At 51.3% G+C, this 22,582-nt stretch overlaps 1 protein-coding gene across 1 annotated transcript in view; it reads left to right on the forward strand.

Moving 5' to 3' along the window:
• Nucleotides 1-22,582, forward strand: part of ITGA11 (integrin subunit alpha 11) — a 124,088-nt gene that overhangs the window by 52,959 nt on the left and 48,547 nt on the right. The window contains exons 3-7 of the mRNA XM_079912011.1: nt 8,388-8,488; nt 12,755-12,846; nt 15,571-15,685; nt 17,984-18,111; nt 19,244-19,392. Coding sequence (XP_079768137.1) covers nt 8,388-8,488; nt 12,755-12,846; nt 15,571-15,685; nt 17,984-18,111; nt 19,244-19,392 — 585 coding nt within the window. The remainder of the gene's footprint in view (nt 1-8,387; nt 8,489-12,754; nt 12,847-15,570; nt 15,686-17,983; nt 18,112-19,243; nt 19,393-22,582) is intronic.

Below are 22,582 nucleotides of genomic sequence, written 5' to 3' on the forward strand. Positions count from 1 at the left end.
AAAATCCAATCCTGGATCATTCCTAGACAGTCAAGGAGGTTGCTATGGTCATGACCCCCAGATGTAGTAAAAATTCCCCAGACACACACGTTTCTCCACATGTCCAAAGGGCGTCCTAGCTGCTTCTTCAGCAGATCTTTCATACAAGGGCTCCCAATCCTGCCTACAAATAGATTCCCAGGTCCCATCCCCCAACTGGCTGAATTAGAATCTTCTGGAGGTTGTGCCCAGAAATCTGCATTTGTAACTCCCCAGGTGATTCTGATGACCCTCGAAACCCTGGGTGGCAAGTAGCCCAGGCAACGGTTCAGTCCCATTTGGTGGATGAGAACACTGAGGCCCAGGGCAGTTAACAGCCTTGTCTCAGGGCAGGATGGGCAGTCTGTTGGTTCTTCTGCTAGAGCTGGTTCTTCTTCTCTCCCAGCTGAGTTAATAGCTACTGGAAGACAAAAGGGGGCCTGCTGTCAGCGGTCCCAATTTGCAGGCTATCAGATTGCAGCGGTCCCACTATGCCAGGTGATTAGCTAATTTGTTCAACAACTGTATTTGGAGGACCTACTCTGTGCCAGGCACTGTTCTGGGTATTTAGAGCTGCAAACCCGACCAACAAGGTCCTAGCTCCCTTGCATATCAAATTCTGAGAGCTAAGGATGATTAAAAGGCATATGAAGAAGCCAGCATCCAAGAATGCAAAGTGCTGTGAGGAAGATAAGGCAGGGTGGGGAGGTGGGGAGTGACAGGTGGTCCGGAAAGGCCTCTTTGGGGAGGTGACATTGGAGCTGAGCCCTAAATGATGACCTGCCTGTGCCCAGCATTCATAGCAGCCTTGGTAAAAGCGGGGACAGACAGGTGAGCAGCAGTGAAATAATAGAGAGCCTCAGAAGACATGATGAAGGGGATGGATTACACTGAAATGGATTTGGGGCTTTGAGCCCAGCGAGGGTTGTGGTCGCCATACCTCTGCTTCCCCTACACGGTGCTTCTCAAACATGAGTGAGTATCTGCATCCCCTGGAGGGCTTGTCAACACGCAGATGCTGGGCCCCACCTCCAGGTTCTGATTCCCTTCCTTGTTGGTCTCAGGTAGGGCCGAAGACGCTACATTTCTAATAAGCTCCCAGGGGAGGTGGGTGCTGCTGGGCTGGGAACCACTCTGAGAACCACTGCTGTGTTGTAACGGCCTGTCGACCTGCCTGTCTCCTCTATGAGGCTGGAGGTCTCCCGAAGGCAGAGACCACATCATGGTCACCATTGTGCCCCCTGTGCTTGGTGCATTCGTAGGAGCTCAGTAGATGCTTAAGATTCAGTGAATGAATGAGGATGTGGGTTATCAGCGACAGAAATAATATCTGTAAAGGCCTTAGAACATACGAGCACTATGTAACTGTGTCAGGGTTCCTCAGAGAAACAGAACTGATAGATGATAGGCACACAGATAGATAGATAGATAGATAATAGATAGAAAAAGAAAGAGGTTGTAAGGAGTTGGCTCATAGGATTATGGAGGCTGGCAAGTCCCCAGATCTGCAGTTTGAGTCAGCAAATTGAAGACCCAAGGGAGCTGATAGTGTAGTTCCAGTCTGAAAGCAAACAGGCTGGAGACCTAGGAAGAGTCAGCACTTGAGTTTGAGCCAAGGTAAGAGAAAGCCAGTGCCTCAGCTCGGAGGCAGTCAGTTAGAAAGGATTCTCTCTTATCCAGGGGAGGGTCAGGCTTTTTGTTCTATTCGGGCCTTCAACTGATTGGACAAAGCTCACCGTCATTGGGGAGGACAGTCTACTTTACTCAGTCTACAGATTTGAATGGTAATCTCATCCAAAAGCACCCTCACAGACACACCTAGCAGAGTATTTGACCGAATATCTGGGCACCCCTTGGCCCAGTCCGGTTGACACATGCAGTGAACCGTCACAGTACACATAGTTGTTTAAATACACCCAGTGGAGTCTCATCCCTGGTGAGGGATTTATGGAGGCAGGGAGAGTAAGGAATGTGCTGGCAAACAGAGGGGTTCTCATTTTCCTGGACTCGTCCTCCTCAGGAGTCCAGCCCTGCCAGGCATCTGAGCCACAGTGAACCACAAGCCCCTCCAACCAGCCCAGGGAGACCTGGAGGTGCCAACCCCCCTCGACAGGTCCCGGGTCAGGGGCTCTCCCTCCGCACCCCGCCCCCAGCCAGGACCAGGGTTTGCTGCACTCAGCACTTCTCCAGCCCCATCTTGAACACATTAGGCACCATACTCAGCTGGCTGAAAGAGGTTACATTTTCCGTGGAGAGAGGAGAGAAACAGCCTCGCTAGAGGAATAGTCTCTCTTTGTTCCCTTGAGCTCTCTGCTCCTCAAGTGGGAGCCCCTCCCTGATGCCCCGATCTGATTTCAGGGAAGGAAATGAAGCCAGGAGAGAAATGGAACAAAGGGCCTGGAGTGGGTTTGAGTGGAGGAGGGGTGCTGGGAGAGGGGAACAGGTGAGAAAGGGAAGAGGCTCCTGGGGAGCAGGCCCGGCAGGCTCCAGGGAGGGTGGCCCTCTCTCCGTGCTGGGTGCTGCCCAGCCCCCGGAGCTGGGCTTTCTCAACTTCCCAGTCCTTTACAATGGGGGACAAAGCACTGGACTTGCAGTGCCAGCTCCGAAACTGACCAGTGTCTCCCCACAGGCTTGCTACATCCACCTTCTGAGCCTCAGATACAATCTGCCCTTCCAGCTCCAAAGCTGTCCTGGTGATCGAAATCAAATGCAGGTCAATCACATCAAAAGGGATTCACTAAAATGAAAAGAATTGTTGGTAATAATTGGATTTCCTGGGATGCAAGGTCCAGGTCTTGAGGAGAGGAGCAAAGAGGCTGACCAGGGAGGGGATGCAACCCACATCTTGCCTTTCCTAGGCAGTCCGTGCTGGTCCCTGGGCTCAGGACCTTCTCCAGGGGCAGGCCCATCAGTTGCAAATATCCTCTTTCCTTCCCCAACAGCTGATGGCCTTTTTGTTCCCATGGCTTCTGCCCGCCCCACCTGCTGGGGAGCTAAACTGTTCACACCTGCCTTCCCAGACACAGCCAATAAAAGGCCGAGCAGAGCCAGCCTCTGCCTCCAGGCTTTCCAGCCTCCACGGCTTGGGTGAGGGCACTGCCCTGGGAGTCAGGACACCCTGCACGAGTCCTGCTCTGCCACCATCTCGTCTGAGTCCTCACGCACAATACTTCCTATGCCTCGTTGATATGTGACAAGCCTAGACAGAGTAGCCTCCACGTTTCCTCCCAGCTCTGATGGTCTGCAAGGCCAGTTACCAGGTAACTAGAAACATCTGGAGTGCAGGGCTCCCTGTCCAAGGGGCTGTTTTAAGTGGGATGCACACAGAACAAAAGGATATCTGTTCCCACAAGGCTGGACCAGGGGACAGTTTTATGCATTCAGTTAAACAACCAGAGAAAAATAATATACGTGGTGTCGGCAAGTCTGCCCACCACTCACACAGTAAGTATATACCCCAGATGGAACGTGAGCAGGGGGTTATGAATCTGCTCCTCTCTCATTGGTCGTGGATACTGTGTTCCTCTTATAGCATGGTAATATATGGAATTTCTAGGGGTAATTTTAACTATGCGCTTCTTTTTTTTTTTTTTTTTTTGCCTTGCTCATTCTAGTTAGGATGTTTTCAGTTATAAATACCTGAAAACTTAACTCAGATTTATACAGTAAAAAGGAGTTATTGCTTATATATCTGAAAAGTCCAGCAGCAGTCACACTTCAGGTATAGTTTGATCCAGGGGTTCACAGTATCGGTGGGACTTCAGCTTTTTCTCTTGATGCTTCTCGCAGTCCTCTTTCTCTCGTACCCCTCATCATTACAAGGTGGCTGCTAGCAGTTCCACGCCCTACATCTGTACACGATGGCATCCAGAGAAAAGGGACCACTTTGGTCCCTAAAGCCCAAGAGGAGGTCCTGAGATTGGGGTGACTTACGTCATTGGCCTACTCAGTCCCTTCAGTCCAAGGATAACACTGGCCTGGCCTGCAGTGTATGCTCAGTCCCTACAACTGGGCAGGAAGCCAGATTTCCTAGATCCCCAAACAGAAGTGAGGACTGTTGGGAAGAGGGAAATGGAAAATCAAGCAACAGTGACTTTAAACAGGAGCTGGGTCACTGCATTGAACCTCTGCGCAGAGAAACTATTCAATGTCTCAGCAACCTTTTTGCCAGGCGCTGAATCTGGAGGCTCCTCCTAGGCCTGAGGCAAAGCTAAAAGCTCTGGAAGCTGCTGCTGCTGTAGACTGTCAGACAGAAGGTCAGAACAGTCCCCAGGGACCTTTTACCCTGGGCATTAGTGAGGCAGGGCAGATGAGGGCATCTTGGCCCTCAAGGAATTATGACACTAAAGCACTGGCCACAGCAGTCAGCGGGGATCACAGACTGGTTTATGTGGGAAAGCCTGGGCTAATCATTGAGGGTTTCCTGGAGCAGGTGGGACTTGGTGTGCTGGGTCTTACAGGGTGGGATCTGCACACTATAGTGGATGCACAGGACAGTATACTGGAGCACAGAAATAAAACGACTCAAGTTCTATCTAGGTTTATCTTTTATCTGAAAAAAAATAGGATTACTGATATTCAATGCACAGATTGCCAGCTGTACACTGGTATAACTTATATACAAATGTACATATATTGGGAGTACACATTACCTTTTTTCCTTATAGGAGTGTGCAGTTTAAAAGGTTTGGAGATTAAATTGCCTTGAAGGATGGAACCAGGGCTAAGGTCCCCACTGGGCCTTGTTGGAGAGGGTGTGAGGTAGGGATGCAGGGGCCCCTTCTCTTACGCTATGTCATGCTGGGATCTCAGGAGCCCAGCATGCAGAGGGGCCACATCCTGCCATCCTCAGGTGGCCGTCCCCACAGTGAGCCTCCTCCCTTGGCAAGGCCCTGCTTAGAAAGCAACTGCTAGAGAAGGGTCCTCCAGGGCTATGGCTGAAGCCTGCCACCAATTCTCCCATCCGCAGCAGCCCTGCTCCCCGCCTCTGTAGGAGGAAGCCCGGGAGCCCACAGCCAGTGAGTCACGGCGCGCAGCCCATGGAGAGGGCCCGATGCTCACCACGACCTTTGCGGTTTGCCATCTGGTTCCCGTGCCAGAGGGTATAGGGTGTCCAGCCCCCGAGAAGCACAGCGGGCCCTGAGGCTGCAGATGGCTATATAAGGCTGAGGCCGCGGGAGTGACAGGGGTGCCAGACCCCAGGAGCAATTTGGCTGGTCTCAGTGGTGACACAGACATTTTCCCTGTGCTTCGCCATCATCCCCCAACAGCAAGACTGAATCATATCCTCAAAACCTCAAGCCCGACGGGCAGACGTAATGCCAAGAGTCAAGAACAGCAAAGAGGGCTAACCCAGGCCCTCCCTTCATGGCAAAAAAATATTTGGGACAACACAAAGAAAGCTGCCCCAGGAGAACTAGTGCCAGCTCTGCCACAAACTGTGGGGCCCGGGTCAGCTCACCTCTCCAGGCCTCAGTTTCTGCATCTGTACTATGGGAACAGTAAGCCCTGTCCTGCTGCCTCATGAAGTGCCAAGGATCCCCAGAGGAATCAGGTTTGGGAGGATGGGGGTAGGACGTAGGGGGTGGCCCTTGTTCTTTGAAAAGGACACAGCCTGGTCTTGAGGCAACTTTGGGGTCACGACAACTTGGTGTATTTACTGCCAGATTGTCACATGTCGGCCACTTCAAGGACAGATGACTTCTAGGAAGGCTCCAGTCTTTGTGGACTTTTTGTGGACTCTCCTATATCTAGGAGCTTACCTAGATATACCCCTTTCTGGTTGTCAGTGCCTTGTGGCATCTGTGGCTCCCCAGACGACCCTAGGTGACCTCCTAGGTGACCCTAGGAGGTAGGCCATAGTGGAATTGTTAACCCTATTTCATGACCAAGAAAACCAAGGTCAATGAACTTCTCCAGGCCACACGGCAAGCTGGTGACAGAATGAGGATGAAGAAACACCCAGCTCTGGAATCTCAGCCCAAAGATCTTGCCCTGTAATTGGGACTCCACCAAGTTGTCTGTGGGGCCTCAAGAGTTCCACTCTGTAAAATGGGGAGAGTTGTGAGGAGTCTGCCTTGTCAGGCAGCAGGAGTGTTTTCTAGAAGACACACGGGGATCGCTTTTCTAGAAGATGGCCAGGTTTTGTTTTTTCTAATCTAGAACTTGCTGTGCCTGATTGTTCCGGAGGCACCCTGCGAGGTGTTCCTCGAAGGCATGCTTTCCAGAAAGCACTCACCATCAGGCAATGGTGTCCTAGAAGGAACATCGCTCTGGGACACTTGGTCACACACCAGGTTGACCTTGAAAATGGGAGCACCCAGAAAAGCAACCTTGAAGCCCAAACTTTCCTTACTGACCTCTCTCCCATCTCCTTCTCTCTCTCTTTTTTTTTTTTTTTTGGCTGGAAAAAATGGAGCAGCCTTGACCACACAATCACTCGCAGAATTAAGTAGCCAAAACTCACATTGTCTAGACAAATAGATTTTATGAGTCCAGTTAATTCCTGCCAGTCAAAAATAGACATGCTTAATAAGTGGATATATTTAGAATCTGTCATTATCTGGTCCCCAGGGGAGAAACCTCAGCTCTTATTACATAGACTCTAATTTCAAACAGAGCTCTATTAACTCCCACGCCGGACCTTAGTTCTTTCCTGACGGCACAGAGAGGTGGGTGGGAGCGGGGCAGGGAGATATTTGACCACAAGAAGCTACTTAAGTCCTGTGTTGCCTGAACCTCCGGGTCCGTCCCTCTCAACCATCTTAAACCAGAAAACAAGCAATTGCTTCTTCTTTGGGTCATGTTTCCAGGGGGTGGCAAGTTGTCGTGAGAGCAGGGCTATGGAAAGGTCTGCACGCTCCCGATGTGTCACATGTCCCTGTGCCCCTCGGGGTCTGGGAGACCTCCAGGGCTGTGTGAGCCATGGCATCTCCTGCCATGACAGTGCAGCTGTGCCTGGGAGAGTGGTTCCTGACTCGCTGTTAGCACCAGGGCCTGAGCCAAGCAGGCGGATGGTGGCTGAGAGCAGAACTGACACCCAAAGCCTAGAGGGGTCCAGGTATGCCAGAGGCAGGTGACACTGAAGGGACACGGTGCCCAATTTCAGCATTTTACTTCACGTCAGCACTGGGATTCCAGCTGCCTGGCTGGGCCACTCTGGGTCACCTCCATTGGTGCTGCCCGCTGGTGGGCCAGGGATAAGACAGAGGGGGCTTTGAGGCACTCTAAGGAGAGGGCCTGGGGGCTGTCCAGGTTGTGGTGGGATTCTCCCTGGCCCCGAGGGAGGTGGCACTGCCGGGGCTTGGCCAGGTCAGGAGAGAGTGGCCGCTCTTTCTCTAGAAATATGTGTATGTAAGCAACATGAGTTAATTTCCAGTGGGTGCATAACAAATTAGCACAAAGTATTGATAGATGGCTTCCCAAAACAGAAGTTTATTCTCTCACAGGTCTGGAGGCCAGACCTCCAAAATCAGGTCGTCAGCAGGGCTGTGCTTCCTCTAAAGGATCTAGGAGAAATCTTCCTTGCTTCTTCCAGCTTCCAATGGTCCCAGACATTCTCTGGCTTGTGGCAACTTCACTTCTAGCTCTGCTTCCATCTTCACATGGCTTCCTCTTCTCTCTGGGTCTCTCCTTTGTGTGTCTCCTTAAGGACACATCATTGAATTTAGGGCCCACCTAGGTAATCCAGGATGACCTCATCTTGAGATCCTTAACTACAATTGCAAAAACCCCTTTTCCAAATAAGGTCACAAAGGCATAGGCTCAAGGCAGAAGGCCCAGCTGGGTGGTTGCCCCTTGCCATTCTTTAGCCCGGCTGGCTGCCTTGCCCACCCTGAGCAAAGACTTAGTGCCTCAGGGGACAGCCACGAACACTGTGCAACATGCCCCAGCCCCCGGGTCACCAGCTGAAAGACTCATGTAAGATGAGGAATGAGGCCACCCACGGGTAGTGGCAGATGGCCAACACTCCAAAATCATCCTTCCTCTGCCTGAATGACCCCTGTTACCACAGTCCCACCATCTAGCAAACTCATATTCATCTGTTAAGACCCAGCTCAAGAACACCTCCTCCATGATGTCTGCCCTGCCCTCTTCTCACAGGGATGGCCTCCATCCCATTTGTTGCCAGACCCATGTGGTCTTCACCTCTGTGTCTCCAGATCCTGGCAAGGGCCTGGATAGGCCACAGCATCCCTCTTCCAGGGAGACGAAGGTCTGAGTGTGAGGGTATGTGTGGGCTGCCCCTCCAGGATTCCCTCCCGCCCTCCCTACCCTACTCTCCCCTCAGCACTGCCCCGCAGGTTCCATCCTTTGCCAGGAAGGAGAACCTCCCCCAGCATCTTGACTTGTCTTCTTTTCCTTCCCAGGCTGGTCATCGGCGCTCCACTGGAAACCAACGGCCACCAGAAGACAGGAGACGTGTACAAGTGTCCAGTGACCCAAGGGAACTGCACCAAGCTCAACCTGGGTAATTTGGGCCACTGGTCTCTCCACAAGGAGGCCAGCCATTGTCCAGGGTGGGGCAGGTGCTGAATCACGTCCCTGCCCACAGTCACACTGTGAGGTTACCTAGATGGTGTTGCTGTCCCCATTTTCCAGATGAGGAAGCTGAGGCCAGAGAGAGGAAGTGACTTTCCCACAGTCACACAGCTTGTCAGGGGCTGGCCAGGATTCACACCCAGGTCTCCAGTGTCCCAGGCCATGGCTCTTTCTGCCTCATCCACGGCCCCTCAGCACAGGGGAGCCAGGAGCATTTCCTGTCTTTTTATTCTGACTTGGAAATAATAACAATAGCCAACATTCATATGTCTTATATACTGTTCACTACGTGCCAGGCACTGGTTTAAGCACTTTTAGGTATTTTTTGACTCATTGAATCCCCACAACAGCCGTATGAGATTTAATCATTAACGACAGCCTGTGGAGGTGAGGGGACCTGCCCGGGGTCACCCAGCTAATAAGCAGCAAGGCCAGGATTCCAACCCAGGCCATCTGCGGCCACCCTTTAACCACTGCGCAGCACTGCCTTTCTGAAATGATGACTCTGTTCTTCGCTGAAGCACTCTGGGGCACAGGGGAGACGCTTTGAGCAGCCTCAAGGCCTTCCAAGTCCTTGTAAATCTACGTGCACACGTGCGCACGTGTGCGCACAGCCTGCGTCTACTAAAGCACACGCACCACTCCTCTAAAGCACTTCTGCTTTGTCCTAAAGGTCAGACAGTGGCCAGGCCATCACTTTGCTTTCAAAAGGGAGCAAATATCCCATTTGGGCTGAGAAGCTGCGATTCCAGGACTGGCCTTCCCCAGGGCAGGACCCTCAGCCTCCTACTCTTCCAGGAGGGGAGCCTCCAACCTAGACCAGTGGAGTGGGGTCCCCTGGGGAGGCTTTGGGGAAAGAGGTCCTGGGGCGGTGGGGGGTGGGGGGGAGATGGCAGAGCTTTAAGAGATAAGCAGATGGATGAAAAGGCCACATCAAAGAGAAGGCTTGTGAAACCAGATCCCCAGGGCAGCCAGCTGTCCCAGCACATAGTGCTGGATGCTCCCGCTGGCCACATCTGTGTCAGAGCCGTGGATAGGAAGTTCAAACCCCAGCACAGCCGGGGGCCCAGGCTTCAGTGAGGAAACGGTCCAGGGCGGGCGGGAGTCCGGCTGGCGGCTTACGGATCCCGGCCGTCACCGCCCTGAGAGCACGGGCTCCCAAACAAGCCAAGCTGGATTCTCCTTCCAGCTGTACAGTTTCCTCACTGTGTGTCCAGGGGGAGCTCACATCCTCTCTCTGAGCCTAGGTTCACTTATGTGTGACCCTAGGATCCATCCCAGGTCTAATATGTCCCCCAGCCTTTCATGAGCACCTAGTATGTGCCAAGCACGATGCTAGTTACTGGGGATACAGCAGGGAACAAGGAGCCAAGGGCTCTGCTGGGAGGGCACAGTAAGCGAGGAGACACACTACAGTAGAAAGCAGGATCATCTCAGGTGGGGAGAGATGCTGTGCGGTAAACCAAGTGTATGATAAGAGAGGCTGGGTGGGGAGGAGGTAGGGGGCGGGTACTATCTTAGCAAGGTGATCAGGGAAGGTTTCCCTGAGCAGGTAACTTTTGAGCAAAGGTCTGATGGTGAGATGGAATCAAGTGGGACCACAGCATTCCAGGCAGAGGAGAAGCAAGTGCAAAGGTCCTGAGGTAGGAATGAACTTGCTCCATTGGAGGACAGAAAGAAGGCTGGGGCAGAGGGAGCAAGGGGGTGGTGGTAGACATGCGCACTGAGCTTGGGGCCTGAGCCACTGAGAAAAGCCCCTGGTCCAGGTGGGGACCAAGACCACGAACGCATCATTTAGGTTCCTCTATCGCTCTGGTTTCCAATGTGGACCTAATTTCCCTCCGAAGGAGGAGGAGCCCCTGCTGACAATGGGAGACATGATGCCATCAGACTCTGAAACTGGGGCTTAAGCTGGGAGGCGGTGGGCAGCAAAGTGCATGGAGGCCGAGGAAGAGTACTGGTCAGGAAGCACCTCATTTGAGGAGAGTTTCTTTCCCTCCCACTGAGGAGGCAGGAGGACCATCTGTCAGTTTATCCCCACAGTGGAAAACGCAAGGCAAGGAAACCTGAGTCCTAGTTTTTCCTATGGCCTCTCCAGGCTCTGAGCCCCACTCAGCCAGGAATGTTCTTTCCTTTCTCTCCAGGGAAGTGGGTGTCAGTTATTCACACCTCAGTATTGAAGGGTCTACCTACCTCTGGTGCTTTTTTTCCCAGTACCTGTTTGAAGTCAGGATTTTCATTGAGCGGCAGGGGCTCAGGGGGAGGGGATGTGATTCTGGAAGGCAAGCCCTGTGTGAGGAGGGGCTTATGCCCCAGCCCTCACACAGACCCACTGAGAAAGGTGTAAGTCTCTCCTGGTCACAGAGGGGAGGTTAGTGACCGCTCCAAATCCACGAGCAGCTGGACTTGAACCTGAATCTTTCTTACTCCAATGCAAGGGTCTTGCCCACCATGCCATCTGCTTCCTGGCCCACAGTTTCACTGAGGACCTCAGTCATTGAGACAAGGCCGGAAGAGAGGGGGTGGGGTGAGGTGGGGGACGCACCCTTTAAATAAATGGGGGGCAGAATTCTCCAAGCCGCTGAGGGGAGGAAGTTGCCAAGGTGGGGCTTGGAGCTTCCTCTCCAGACTTCTCACCACATCCCTCTGCAGCCACGGCCCTGCTGTCAGATGGGGAAAGTCGGGATGTAACGTTGGCTCTGCTGGGTTCAAGTCCCCACGCTGTCATTTATCAGTGATCGGCCTTATAGAGGTCACTAACCCTCTGTGCGCCTTGACTCTCTCCTCTGTAAAATGAAAATGGTGACCCCTGGGTCTCCCGGGACCAAGAGGGGGTCCTGAGAGGGCAGGTGGGCGCAGCACTTTGTAAATGATAAGGCACCGTGAAAGCACCAGGGTTATTACTATTATCTTCTCTCCGGTTGTTTGGACAGACAAAACAGAAAGCAATCCCAGGCCCTCGTAGAACAGCCAAGAGAGGCTGGACGTCAAAAGGAACCTTACTACAGACTGAAAGAAACCAAGGGACAGCAAACAACAAACACAGCCGCCCCACCCTAGCCCACAGTACAGTCGGGGGTCTGGATTTCTGGCCTCTGCCCATGCCCGGCCCCAGGTCTTGCTGGCCTGGGCCCCAGAGGGTCGGCCAACTCTTCACACTTCCAATCGCCAACAAAGCTAAATGCTCCTGAGCCCTTAGAGATCACTCCCCTCCCCTGAAGCAGAGAACACATCTAGATCCTGCGCACAGCAGATCAGGACTGCTCGCTCCAGCCTAACAAAATACCCAACTCACTTCCCTCTAAACTCTCCCCGGCAAGTGTCTGCACATGTGTGCGCACGCATACACCACACACACACACACACACACACTCTCTCTCTCTCTCCCTCTCTCTCTCTCTCTCTCTCTCTCTCTCTCTCTCTCTCTCTCTCTCTCTCTCTTCTGGGGAATCCAAGCTCATTTCTTTCCTTTCAGGGGCCTGACAGAATGATCTAGTAAAACCTTCCCCAATATAATCTGCTTAGTAAATTTAATCTCCACAACCCCTCCCTCCACCCAGTTGGCTGCCCCTGAACACTCCTCTGGGGACCGGCCACACAATGGCATTCTTGGGCAAGACCTTGTGCCTCTAGAAGGCTCTTGTCAAGTTGGCGATTTGCTCCCTGTGAGAAAGAATCAGCTATCATGTGTCAGTTTATCAGCTGAGCGGAGAACCGGACCCTGAGAGTTGGGCAGGGGACTGCTACGTGTGATGGCAGGTTGCCTTAAAGAAAAACGTGGAGGAGGCACGGTATAGAGGAACCAGCCTCGGGGGAGCCCTGGTTTGTGTGGGGTGGGGCACAGGGGGATGGCTGGAGGAGGGAAAGCTCTGGACGAGGAGATGGAAGGCTCTGCCATCTGCCTCCTGTGTGACTTTGGGCAGTTTGCGTGACCTCTCTGAGACTCGCAGTCCTCATCTCACAGAGAGTTGAGAGGAGGTAATTAGACCATATCTGGGCAAGGCCTTAGTAAACTGGGAAAGGCTGCCCTGACCTGCAGGCGAGTGAGACATCCAGAGGGGCAGGGAGAATGGGGGAGGACCCTGCCTGGTACCGACTCGACCTCGGGCCCCTCTGGTGGCCAGTGGCAGCAGCAGAGTCCGGGCAGAGGACAGGCAGAAGGGGCTGCAGGCTGAGTTTCTCCCTCCCACCCCAGGAAGGGTCACCCTATCCAACGTGTCCGAGAGGAAAGACAACATGCGTCTTGGCCTGAGCCTGGCCACCAACCCCAAGGACAACAGCTTCCTGGTAAGAGCCACCCACCCACCCACCCTCCCTCCGAGCCCTTCCTGCCCCACAGGCCCTCTGCTTGGGGCCGCGAGGGGCGTGTGGTGGCTGAGCATGGCCACCCACCGGGCTACCTGTCCGCGTGCGCTCGGGGAGCAGCCCCTCCTCTGGCTTCCTGCCTGTGCCATTCTGCCTGCTGCGCCCTAAACTTCAGGGGGGTACAGTTCAGGCAGGAAAAAGGATTGAGCCCTTTCGTGTACCTTCCCTTTGGTGCTGGGGGGAGTGCAAAGCAGATAGCCTGCAAAGGAATAAGAATAAATAAAGATATTCAACAGTCCAGTGGTAGGGGCGTCTGTCCTTTCCTTTGGTAGAGGCTGAATTTGCAAGGCAGAGGCTGAATCTCTGCTCCAGAATTGATGAAAGAAACAGGACACACCACACACCCTGAGAAGACTTTGAGGGGAAGCCGTAAATGAGCGAACTCAGATTTACTACAGCGGAGGGAAGGATACAGAGGGATGGGCCACCTGGACTGCATAGGATCAGATGGGAAAGCTTCCCAGAGGAGGTTTCTGTTTTGTTTTTAAAGAAGAGGCTAGTCTTAGCAAGGAAGAAGGAGGAGGGGGTACTTGGGCTGAGGTGGTAGAGACATTCGTTGATTTAAACTATTTTTTGAGCACTTACAATGAACGGAGCCTGATGCCAAGCACTGGGGATTCAGCAGTCAGCAGAGCTCCTGCCCTCCTGGAGCTTACATTCTGGCTGGGGTAGAGACGATAAGCAAATGAGTAATGTGAACATGATGTTGGGACAGAAAGGCAGCAGCGGGCTGTGCTGGGAGATCTCTGCACCCTGCCCAGGCAAGCACATGCAAGCTTTGCACACAGTGGGAGAGTACGGGTGGCGTGACGGATTGGCACCGCCTGCCCCTTGCCATCACGTTCGGGTGAACCACCACGAATGTGGGTGAGGCTGGGACTGATAGTTCCTAGAGTAGCTGCAAGAAGATTTCTGAGAAAAATTACCCAGAACGCCCAGTAAAATGCACTTGCTCATTTTAAGATGGGAGGGCTTGTGTCATTCTCTGTTCTCACCCATCAGTTCATTTCTGTTGACACATGAGACATCTTGGGTGTGAAGCATCAGACATCAGGGCAGTGAGATGACTGGGATGCTCAGAGACTTGACAAGAGCGTAGTGGCTCTGCCAGGGAAAGTCCTGAGGTGCCTCGATGTATGGTTGGCCCACAGCCCCCATCATCCCCAACCGAGGGCAACAGGACCCCTGGCCCTGTCCACGCGTACTTGTCAGGGGCTTTGGTCTGACCCTATTCTCCCTCTGAGGCTCCTTGTCATACGCCTACTAACTTGATTTCACCTACTTCATAAGGTGGGATGAAGGTCCATGAGGGATGGTGTGATACAACCCCTGGGGCCTCTGTGGGTAGGTTAAGACCCTAGTTTATAAATAGCAACTTTTGTTAACTCATTCACTCATCCATTCACTCATCAGCCCATCCCCCAACCAAATGTCCTTCCCTCTATCCATCTATCCATTCATTCATCCACCCATCTGTCTACATGTCCGTCCACCCCCTCATCCTCCCATCTAATCATCCGTCCTTGCATCCATCCCCTCCCACATCCATCCATCATCCATTCATCTATCCATCATCCATCCATCCATCCATCCATCCATCATCCTTCTAGCCCTCCAGCCATTATCCGTTACCTACTCTCCCATGATTCATTCTCCCCCACTTCCAAAAATAATTTACCAGAGCTTCAACAAAGGACACAGATAATACAAAACCTTTAAAATCTGAGTTTAAAAAAAGAAAGCTAATTAAAGAAAGGGATTGGAAAGTGGAATAATTATTCTTCCAAACCAAGGGAAATTAGAGCACAAAATTTAGTCCTGAGTTTTCCAGCAGAAGGACAAAAATGGAGGCAGAACCTGGGCTTTCTTTTTTTTTTTTTTTCGGTACATGGGCCTCTCACTGTTGTGGCCTCTCCTGTTGCGGAGCACAGGCTCCGGACGTGCAGGCTCAGTGGCCATGGCTCACGGGCCCAGCCGCTCCATGGCATGTGGGATCTTCCTGGACCGGAGCATGAACCCATGTCCCCTGCATCGGCAGGCAGACTCTCAACCATTGTGCCACCAGGGAAGCCCTGGGCTTTCATTTTTAATGACCCTTACTCTGAGAGGGACTCATCACTCAGTCTGTAAATGAGGGGCTGACATCAATGTTTTTGGTAGCAAATTTCAGAGAAAGAGCAGAGACGTTCTTTTTCCTTTCCTTAGTAAGAGCCATGGGCATGTTTTGGGTACCCTGTCCTGGAAGTCTGCCCAGAAATGACCTTCAGGCGACCTCTTCAGAAAGACCCTTGAAGGGTCCACTCCCATGGATGACAATGCTTTCCCGCATCCTGTGTGGTGGGCAGGGGGAAGGAGAGTCACAACCTGATGATGGGGTGGAGAATGGGACCCTTGAAAAGACAACAAAGGAGGACTCTAAGGTTAGTTTTTCTCCATTTCACCTGAAACCAAGGGAACTAGTACATATTACAGCAAGAGAGATTTCAGTTAGACTCAAAGAAGACCCTCTAAATCCTAAGGATAACAGCACTCAGATGGAGGATTCTGTCTTGGGTCTTGGAGGTTGGGACTGGGCCGAAGGCTATTGGGCCCGGACCCTCCCTGAGGCCCCCCGCTGATTGGGGGGGTCCATGCTGTGCTTCACAGGCTTGCAGCCCCCTCTGGTCTCATGAGTGTGGGAGTTCCTACTACACCACAGGGATGTGTTCACGGGTCAACTCCAACTTCAGGTTCTCCAAGACCGTGGCCCCAGCTCTCCAAAGTAAGTGGCTTCAAATCTGCAGACCTGGGCTGAGCGACCGACAGTCCATGGGAGGCTCCGAGCTCCGGTCACCACTATCCCATGGCTACAAAGCAGAACTTGGACCCTAGCCCCGCCCTGCTCCGGCTCTCTGGGTAACCTGTGGGGTCATAATCTTGGCCCACCCTCCCGGGGCAAATGAGCTAAGGTTATGAAGACCATCCTGGCAGCCAGAGAGGCTCACTGCAAACCCACCCTGAGCAAGGAAGAGATTCCTGGCCCACCATGTCCATCAGGCAAGCTGCGTACTGCCGAAGTCTGGGGACATCGTTCCCTTAGACTATAGTGTGCGTGGTGCCCTCTGATGTTATGGGATGTGGCTGCCCTGTAGGTGGAGGGCCAAGGAGGACAGAACTGCCCCTGGTGATAGTCCCATCTAATCAGTGTTCCTGGACATGAGGAAGCGCTGCCCAGCTTTCCCAGAGCCTCATGGAACACAAAACCTCCCAGTCTCTCCCCACCTGCCAGGAAAGTCTGGGGAAATAACGCTCAGACCTTGCTTCCTGCAAGCCCAGACTGCTTGGCTGCGAGCCTCACTATTTCCTGTGGGCTCACCACCAGCACCCAAGCAGCTGCTGCCCGTTTCATTGAGGGTGAGGGGATTAGCACTTCTGGCTAGAGGCAGCCTCCCTCCAAGCACCAGGGCCCAGTCGGAGACGGGAGGGTGGTGCTCGGGGGGAGGGAGGAGGAAGGTCAGTCCAGCAGGGGCTGGAAAATGGTCCCCTCAGGGGCCACGAGGAGGCGTCGATTCTATTCTTACAAAACGTCAGCCGGAGAGGCAGAGGCAGTGCCGGGGCTGGGAGGAGGCTCGCAGCCAGTCACGGGAGGTGTGTCACCCCCTAGAGAGGTTCTTTCCTCTGGGCCAAGGTGTGACCATCTCAGCCTCCCAGAATCTCCTGTGGCAGAGACCTCCTCACCCCGCTGACCAGCAGCCGTGCCCTGGGAACTCAGCAGATCCAGATCCCAGGGCACCCCCCCCCCCCCGCCACCCCTGCCAACACCACGGAGGATCTAATTCAGTAGGTCTAGGATCAGCCGCAGGGCGTGTGCACGTGCGCACGTGCGTGTGTTTCAAAGGCGTGTTCTGCCATGTTTAGCAACCACAGAGGTTCTTCCCAATGTGTCTTAAAATGAAAAATTTGAAATCGTAAGAAAGAAATCAGTAATAATAAATGCGTTCTAATAAAATTGGCTTTAAAATAAAAGAAACCTGGCCCCTGCCAGTAGATGAGAAACCCCTCCTAGTCAAGGAGTTACTGGAATGGTTAACTCACAAAGGCCCCTGCTGTATTGCTGTAAAGTAGATTTGAAAACAGTGTGAAATTCTCCAGTAAAAATAAGAAGAAAAATAAGCAGAAAGCAAAAATAAGTAAAAATATGCCCAATATTTCAATGTGGCACAGTATAGTGTATATCGTATCAGATTGTATCATCTCTTATTCACGGTAAGTCCTGCTGTTTCACAAACAGAAATAAATTACTTAGATGTAAAGAAGTTTTTTAATTTGTTAGGTTACCAATGTTTCATGTTTTCTTTGTTGCTTTCTATTATTCATTTTAATTTGGTATTAATATTACAAGAATATAACCTTCAGGCTCAAAGCAGCAAGATAATGACCTGATAATGTCCTTGTTACATTAACAAAGTGGTTTGGGTAAAAAAAATAATAAAAAGAGGATAAGCTAAGATTCTTGAGCATTTACTTGTGCTCAGCCCTAGAAGCATCACCTTGTTAATTCCTCGTGGCAATCCTCTACTATCATTATGCCTCTTTTACAGAAGAGAAAACCGGTGCCAGGATGTTAAGTAACTTGCCCAGGGTCAAAGCCGGGGGTCAAACAGTCTGACGCCAGATTCCACATTCCTAGCTGTTACACCGTGCCTCCCTCCTAAGAAGTGAAACCCATTCATTTGGGCTGAAAGTGGTAATGCCAGCCTACCCATTACAGTAAAATATACAATAATGAGGTACTGATTTGGGCACTGTTGGCTGCCTACCAAACACTGGCCAGCTAACGGCGGTCAGTCCCTGTTGAGGAGCAGAGGCAGTAGGGCTCCATTCATGCGTTGTTCAGACAGCCAGTGCAGAACGGTGGGGCAGAGCCAGGAATTCCTGGGCTCCTCACTCACATTGCCCAAATAAATGTTCAGCCCAAGGACAGCTCCCAGGCCAGGCTTCCCTGGACAGTCATCCAGGGGATCAGAGATTTGCAGACACTGGCTCCTTGGGTAGCTGTGACCATGTTCCCACTTCCCAGGGTGCCAGACCTACATGGACATCATCATTGTCCTGGATGGTTCAAACAGCATCTACCCCTGGGTGGAGGTTCAGCACTTCCTCATCAACATCCTGAAGAAGTTTTACATCGGCCCTGGGCAGATCCAGGTGAGTGTGGTTGGGACTCTTTCCTCCTCCAAATAAGGCCCCCCCAAAACCCATGGCAGATGCTGCCTTGGGGTGGGGGGGAGCATCTGTACATGTGCTAGAAAGGTGTAGGTGAAAGGGCCAGCCTCAGGGCCCTGCAGCCCAGGACACCCATCTCTGCTGGGCACATCAGGGGACGGCGTAGGGGAGGCATCACTGAGTGGGTCAAACACTGTCCTCTGGGATAGACACCACATATTAACAAAAACTTTGATCAGCCAGAGAGCGAGAAGACACTAGCACCCTGCTGGGTGAGGCACAGGGGAGAACTAGACACTTTGATCTTGGAGAAGAGACAGGGGAAGAGGTCAGCGCTGCCGGCACATATTTGAAATGCTGCCTGGCTAACGAGGGGGTAGATTTATTCCGTATTGTTTTGGCAGGCCAAAGGAGGACCGATGACTAGAACTGACAAGGTGGCAGATTTCAGGTCAATCTAAGAAATTATTTTGTAACAATTAGAGCCATTAAAAGGGGAGTGGGCTTTCTCATGAAGTAATGAGTTCCCCACCACTGGGAGATCATCTTTTAGGGTACGGTGGATGAAAGTCCAGCATTGGAAATGCACTTGTACCAAATAAACTCTGTGGGCCCATCCGACAGTGACATTTTTTCATTCTAGTCCTACTATAGGTAGGTTTTTGCTTATTCTTTAAGGTTTTTATTTCGAGGCTATTAATATTTGAGTCTTATTAATATTTCAAACTTCTCTTCCAAATTTGAAAGAACCTTAGTTCCAGAGTTTGGTGAACAATGCCATGGCCCTCCACCCACACTGCTCCTAAGATTTTAGACTTCAATTCTATGCTCCACTTTTGTCTTTTTAAGTAAGAAACTCAATCTGCTGGGCCTTTCTTTAAATCACAGTCTCCTCTCTCAATATGCACCTCCCACCTGCCTCACCAAGCCAGCCATTCATTCCTGGAACTGTGCAGAACCTGCTTCCCTTCTGCTTAGTTCCTCTCCCTTGGGAAGGTCCCCAGCCCTCCTCACTCCTGAACCGTCCCAGAGAGATGACTCCAGGAAACCTCATCACCAAAGGGCCAGCCTTCAGGGGTCAAGATGTCCTGTTTCCCTCTCCTCTAACTTGCAGGTTGGAGTCGTTCAGTACGGAGAAGACGTGGTACATGAATTTCACCTCAATGACTACAGGTCTGTAAAAGATGTGGTGGAAGCTGCCAGTCACATTGAACAGAGAGGAGGAACAGAGACCCGGACGGCATTTGGCATTGAATTTGCTCGGTAAAAAAAAAAAAAAAAAAAAAAAATTAATTTTCTAAATCTCAGATACTGTTACAGTTATCTTTTGCTGCCCCACAAAATCTAGTGTCTGGAGAGACAATAATTAATCCCTCAAAGTTCTGGGCATTGGCTGGGCTCAACTGATCAGTTCTCCCTTGGGTTCTCTCGTGCGGTTGAAGGCTGGTGTCAGCTGGGGCTGTTGTCATCTGAAGTTTCGACTGGGCTGGACATCCAGCATGGCACACTCACGTGGCTGACAGCGGATGTTGGCTGTTGGCTGGGAGCTCAGCTGAGGCTGGTGATCTGAGCACCCACACGTAGTCATGTGGCTTGGCTCTCTCACCGTGTGGCAGCCAGGCTTTGAGAGGAAGCATCCCAAGAGTGAGTTTTCCAGGAGATCCACACAGGAACTCTGAGACTGCCTATGACCTAGCTGCAGAAGCCCCAGAATATAACTTCTGCTCTAGTCTTCTGATTGAGCAAGTCACTGAAGCCAGCCCAGGTTCAAGGGGAAGAGAATTTAATTTCCCCTCTTGATGGAGGAATGGCAAGGTCACATTACAGAAGAGCATTTTGGGGCTGGGATTTCCAGTCAACTTCAGGAAATATGTTCTGCCACAGAGACCCTATGAAAAGTGTGTGGGTTGTATGAGGGCAGAATCTTCTTGTGGGGTGTTGGTCATCAGTAGAATGCGAAGAACATAGTTAAATCTAACATCTGAGATTGTAGAGCAATGAGGCTGTTCCCTTAAGCATCACAGCAGAGCTCACAATAATAATGAATGCTATCTCTAGTCATCCAAACAGGTAGCTACATGCTTATTCCAGTAACTCTGCCATGGCTCAGAACACTGTACTCACCCCCACTGGAATCAGTGAATGATTTTTAAAGTCAATTCCCCCAGATCTTTCCAGCTGTGGCCTAAACTCCTACGGTAACTATGTCCAAGACATTTAGATTTTAAATGTATAAATTTTACACCTACGAATATGAGCTCTGCTGTGTTCATTGAGACCACCGTCCCATTACCTTATAATCCCACCTCATGTAGGGTTAATCGAATGTAGCATTTAGCAGAATGCTACAATGTGAAAGCTATTTAGTAGAAACATGATTTCATGTGGTCAAAAGATTAACTCTTTTTTTTTTAATATTTATTTATTTGGTTGCACCAGGTCTTAGTTGTGGCAAGCAGGCTCCTTAGTTGTGGCTTATGGGCTTCTTAGTTCTGGCATGAGAACTCTTAGTTGCGGCACGCATGTGGGATCTAGTTTCCTGACCAGGGATCGAACCCGGGCCCCCTGCATTGGAAGCGCAGAGTCTTAACCACTGCACTACCAGGAAAGTCACCCAACTTCACTACTCTTTATGATTAAGTTACTGCTCCACCAGTGGATTTCTGTTCACTCATAAAACCTGCTCAAGCATTTTTCCTAAATGAGCATCGCTCTGTGTAAAGATGGCTCTTACTCACCCTCATGAGAAATGGGCCCTCATGGGCGTGAGTCCCTGAGACCCCAAGCAAGCTCTTGTGAAGTGGCCAGGGCAACGGAGGAAGCCCACGCCCACTGAGCTATCAGTGAGAAGCTAACTGAGTCCCACCGGGATGGAGCACACTGCTTCCATCTCATTTCGCAGCCCCTCTCCCCCAGGTCAAGTGCGTGTGACTCACCTAGTAGTTTGAACCATCATGACTCACGAGCACTGCTGGGGTGTGCGATCTACACCTCAAGTGAACTTTGAAATCTAATCTTCCTGGCCAAGTCTGGGTCCCAAATTACAGCTGGTGCCTTTTCAGGTAAAAGGTTTTCTCTCCTCACTCAGCTATTCATAATGCATTTTTTTTCTGTGTACCTACTAAAGTACAAAGATCCAGGCCATGGACTTGAGGGGTTATAAAGAGGGTAACCCGTGACCCCTGGTAAGCGTCACCCTAACTCAGTGAGGATGAGAGAGGAGGGCTCCAAGGGAGGGATCAGAGAGGACTGCCAAGATGGGGGATATCTGACAGACCCCAGGATTACAGCAGGGAGAGATGGAGAGAAGACATTCCACAGAAGACATTCTGCCCCAATAACGGCAGAGGAGAGGGAGAGCTGAGGAACGTTTACGTTCAGAGCCTTGCTCTGAGCATGGTTCGTGTTGGGGAGTAGTAAGCCCTGCAGCTGCAAAGATGGTTTGGAGTCAGATTGTGAGAGTTATAACGTTGTAGCTAAAACAAGCATGATTGGCCCCTGAAGGTTCTTGAATGTCATCATCAAATGTGCGCGTGAAGGTGAGTCTGGCCGCCATGTGTGGCTTTGAGGGGAGGGGGCAGGACAGCGCTGCAATGCCACCTTCATTCACTCAACACTTTTTATTGAGCATCTACTATGTGCCTCACACTGTTTTAGACACTTGGGATAGATCAGTGAACAAAGCAGATAAATATCCTGCCCTTGTGAAGCTGATATTCTAGAGGGTGAGGCAGACAATAAGCAAAAAAACAAAAAACAAATAAATAGCTAGTATGCTAGAGGGAGATACAAGCTATGGGGGAAAAATAGAGTCTGGTAAAGGCAGTCAGGCAGGTTGGGGAGGGCAGGTATTTAATCAGCATTAACCAAGTAGTCGGGGAAGGCTTCACCAAGAACTGACATTTGAGTGGAGACTTAAAGGAGGTGAGGAAGTTGGCCAAGCAGGTGCCTGGCAGGGGAGGTTCCAGAAAAGGGAGCAGCTCAGATAAAGGCCCTAAAACAGGAGCATGCCTGGTGGTTCCAGGATCAGTGAAGATTCCAGCAGGAGGAGGAGCTCAGAGGGATTACCAGGGGTTTCACAGGCCATTATCAGGACCTGGGAGAAATGGGAGCCAGGACAGGTTTTGAGCAGAAAGGAGACGTGATATGACCTTTCTCCACGGGGTCACATTGGCTTCCAGGTTCATGGAAACTGTCGTGAGTATAAAGCTTTCACTGCATTCCAGGAAGTTATAGTCTGATTTACAAAGCAACAAATCCAAGTCTTTTACACAATACAAATTCACAATTTTAAATCTGATGATTCATGCCAATATTTATGCTATTACAGATTCTTGCAGATATTCACACCATTCCACTCTATGGAAATATGATCCTGAAATTTCCTTGGCTCCATATGTAATAAAGCCTGCTCTTCCCCTGCCATATTTTTTCTTCTGGAGTTTTGTTCCTG

The sequence above is a fragment of the Stenella coeruleoalba genome, assembly GCF_951394435.1.
Source record: "Stenella coeruleoalba genome assembly, chromosome: 2".
Lineage (NCBI taxonomy): Eukaryota > Metazoa > Chordata > Mammalia > Artiodactyla > Delphinidae > Stenella > Stenella coeruleoalba.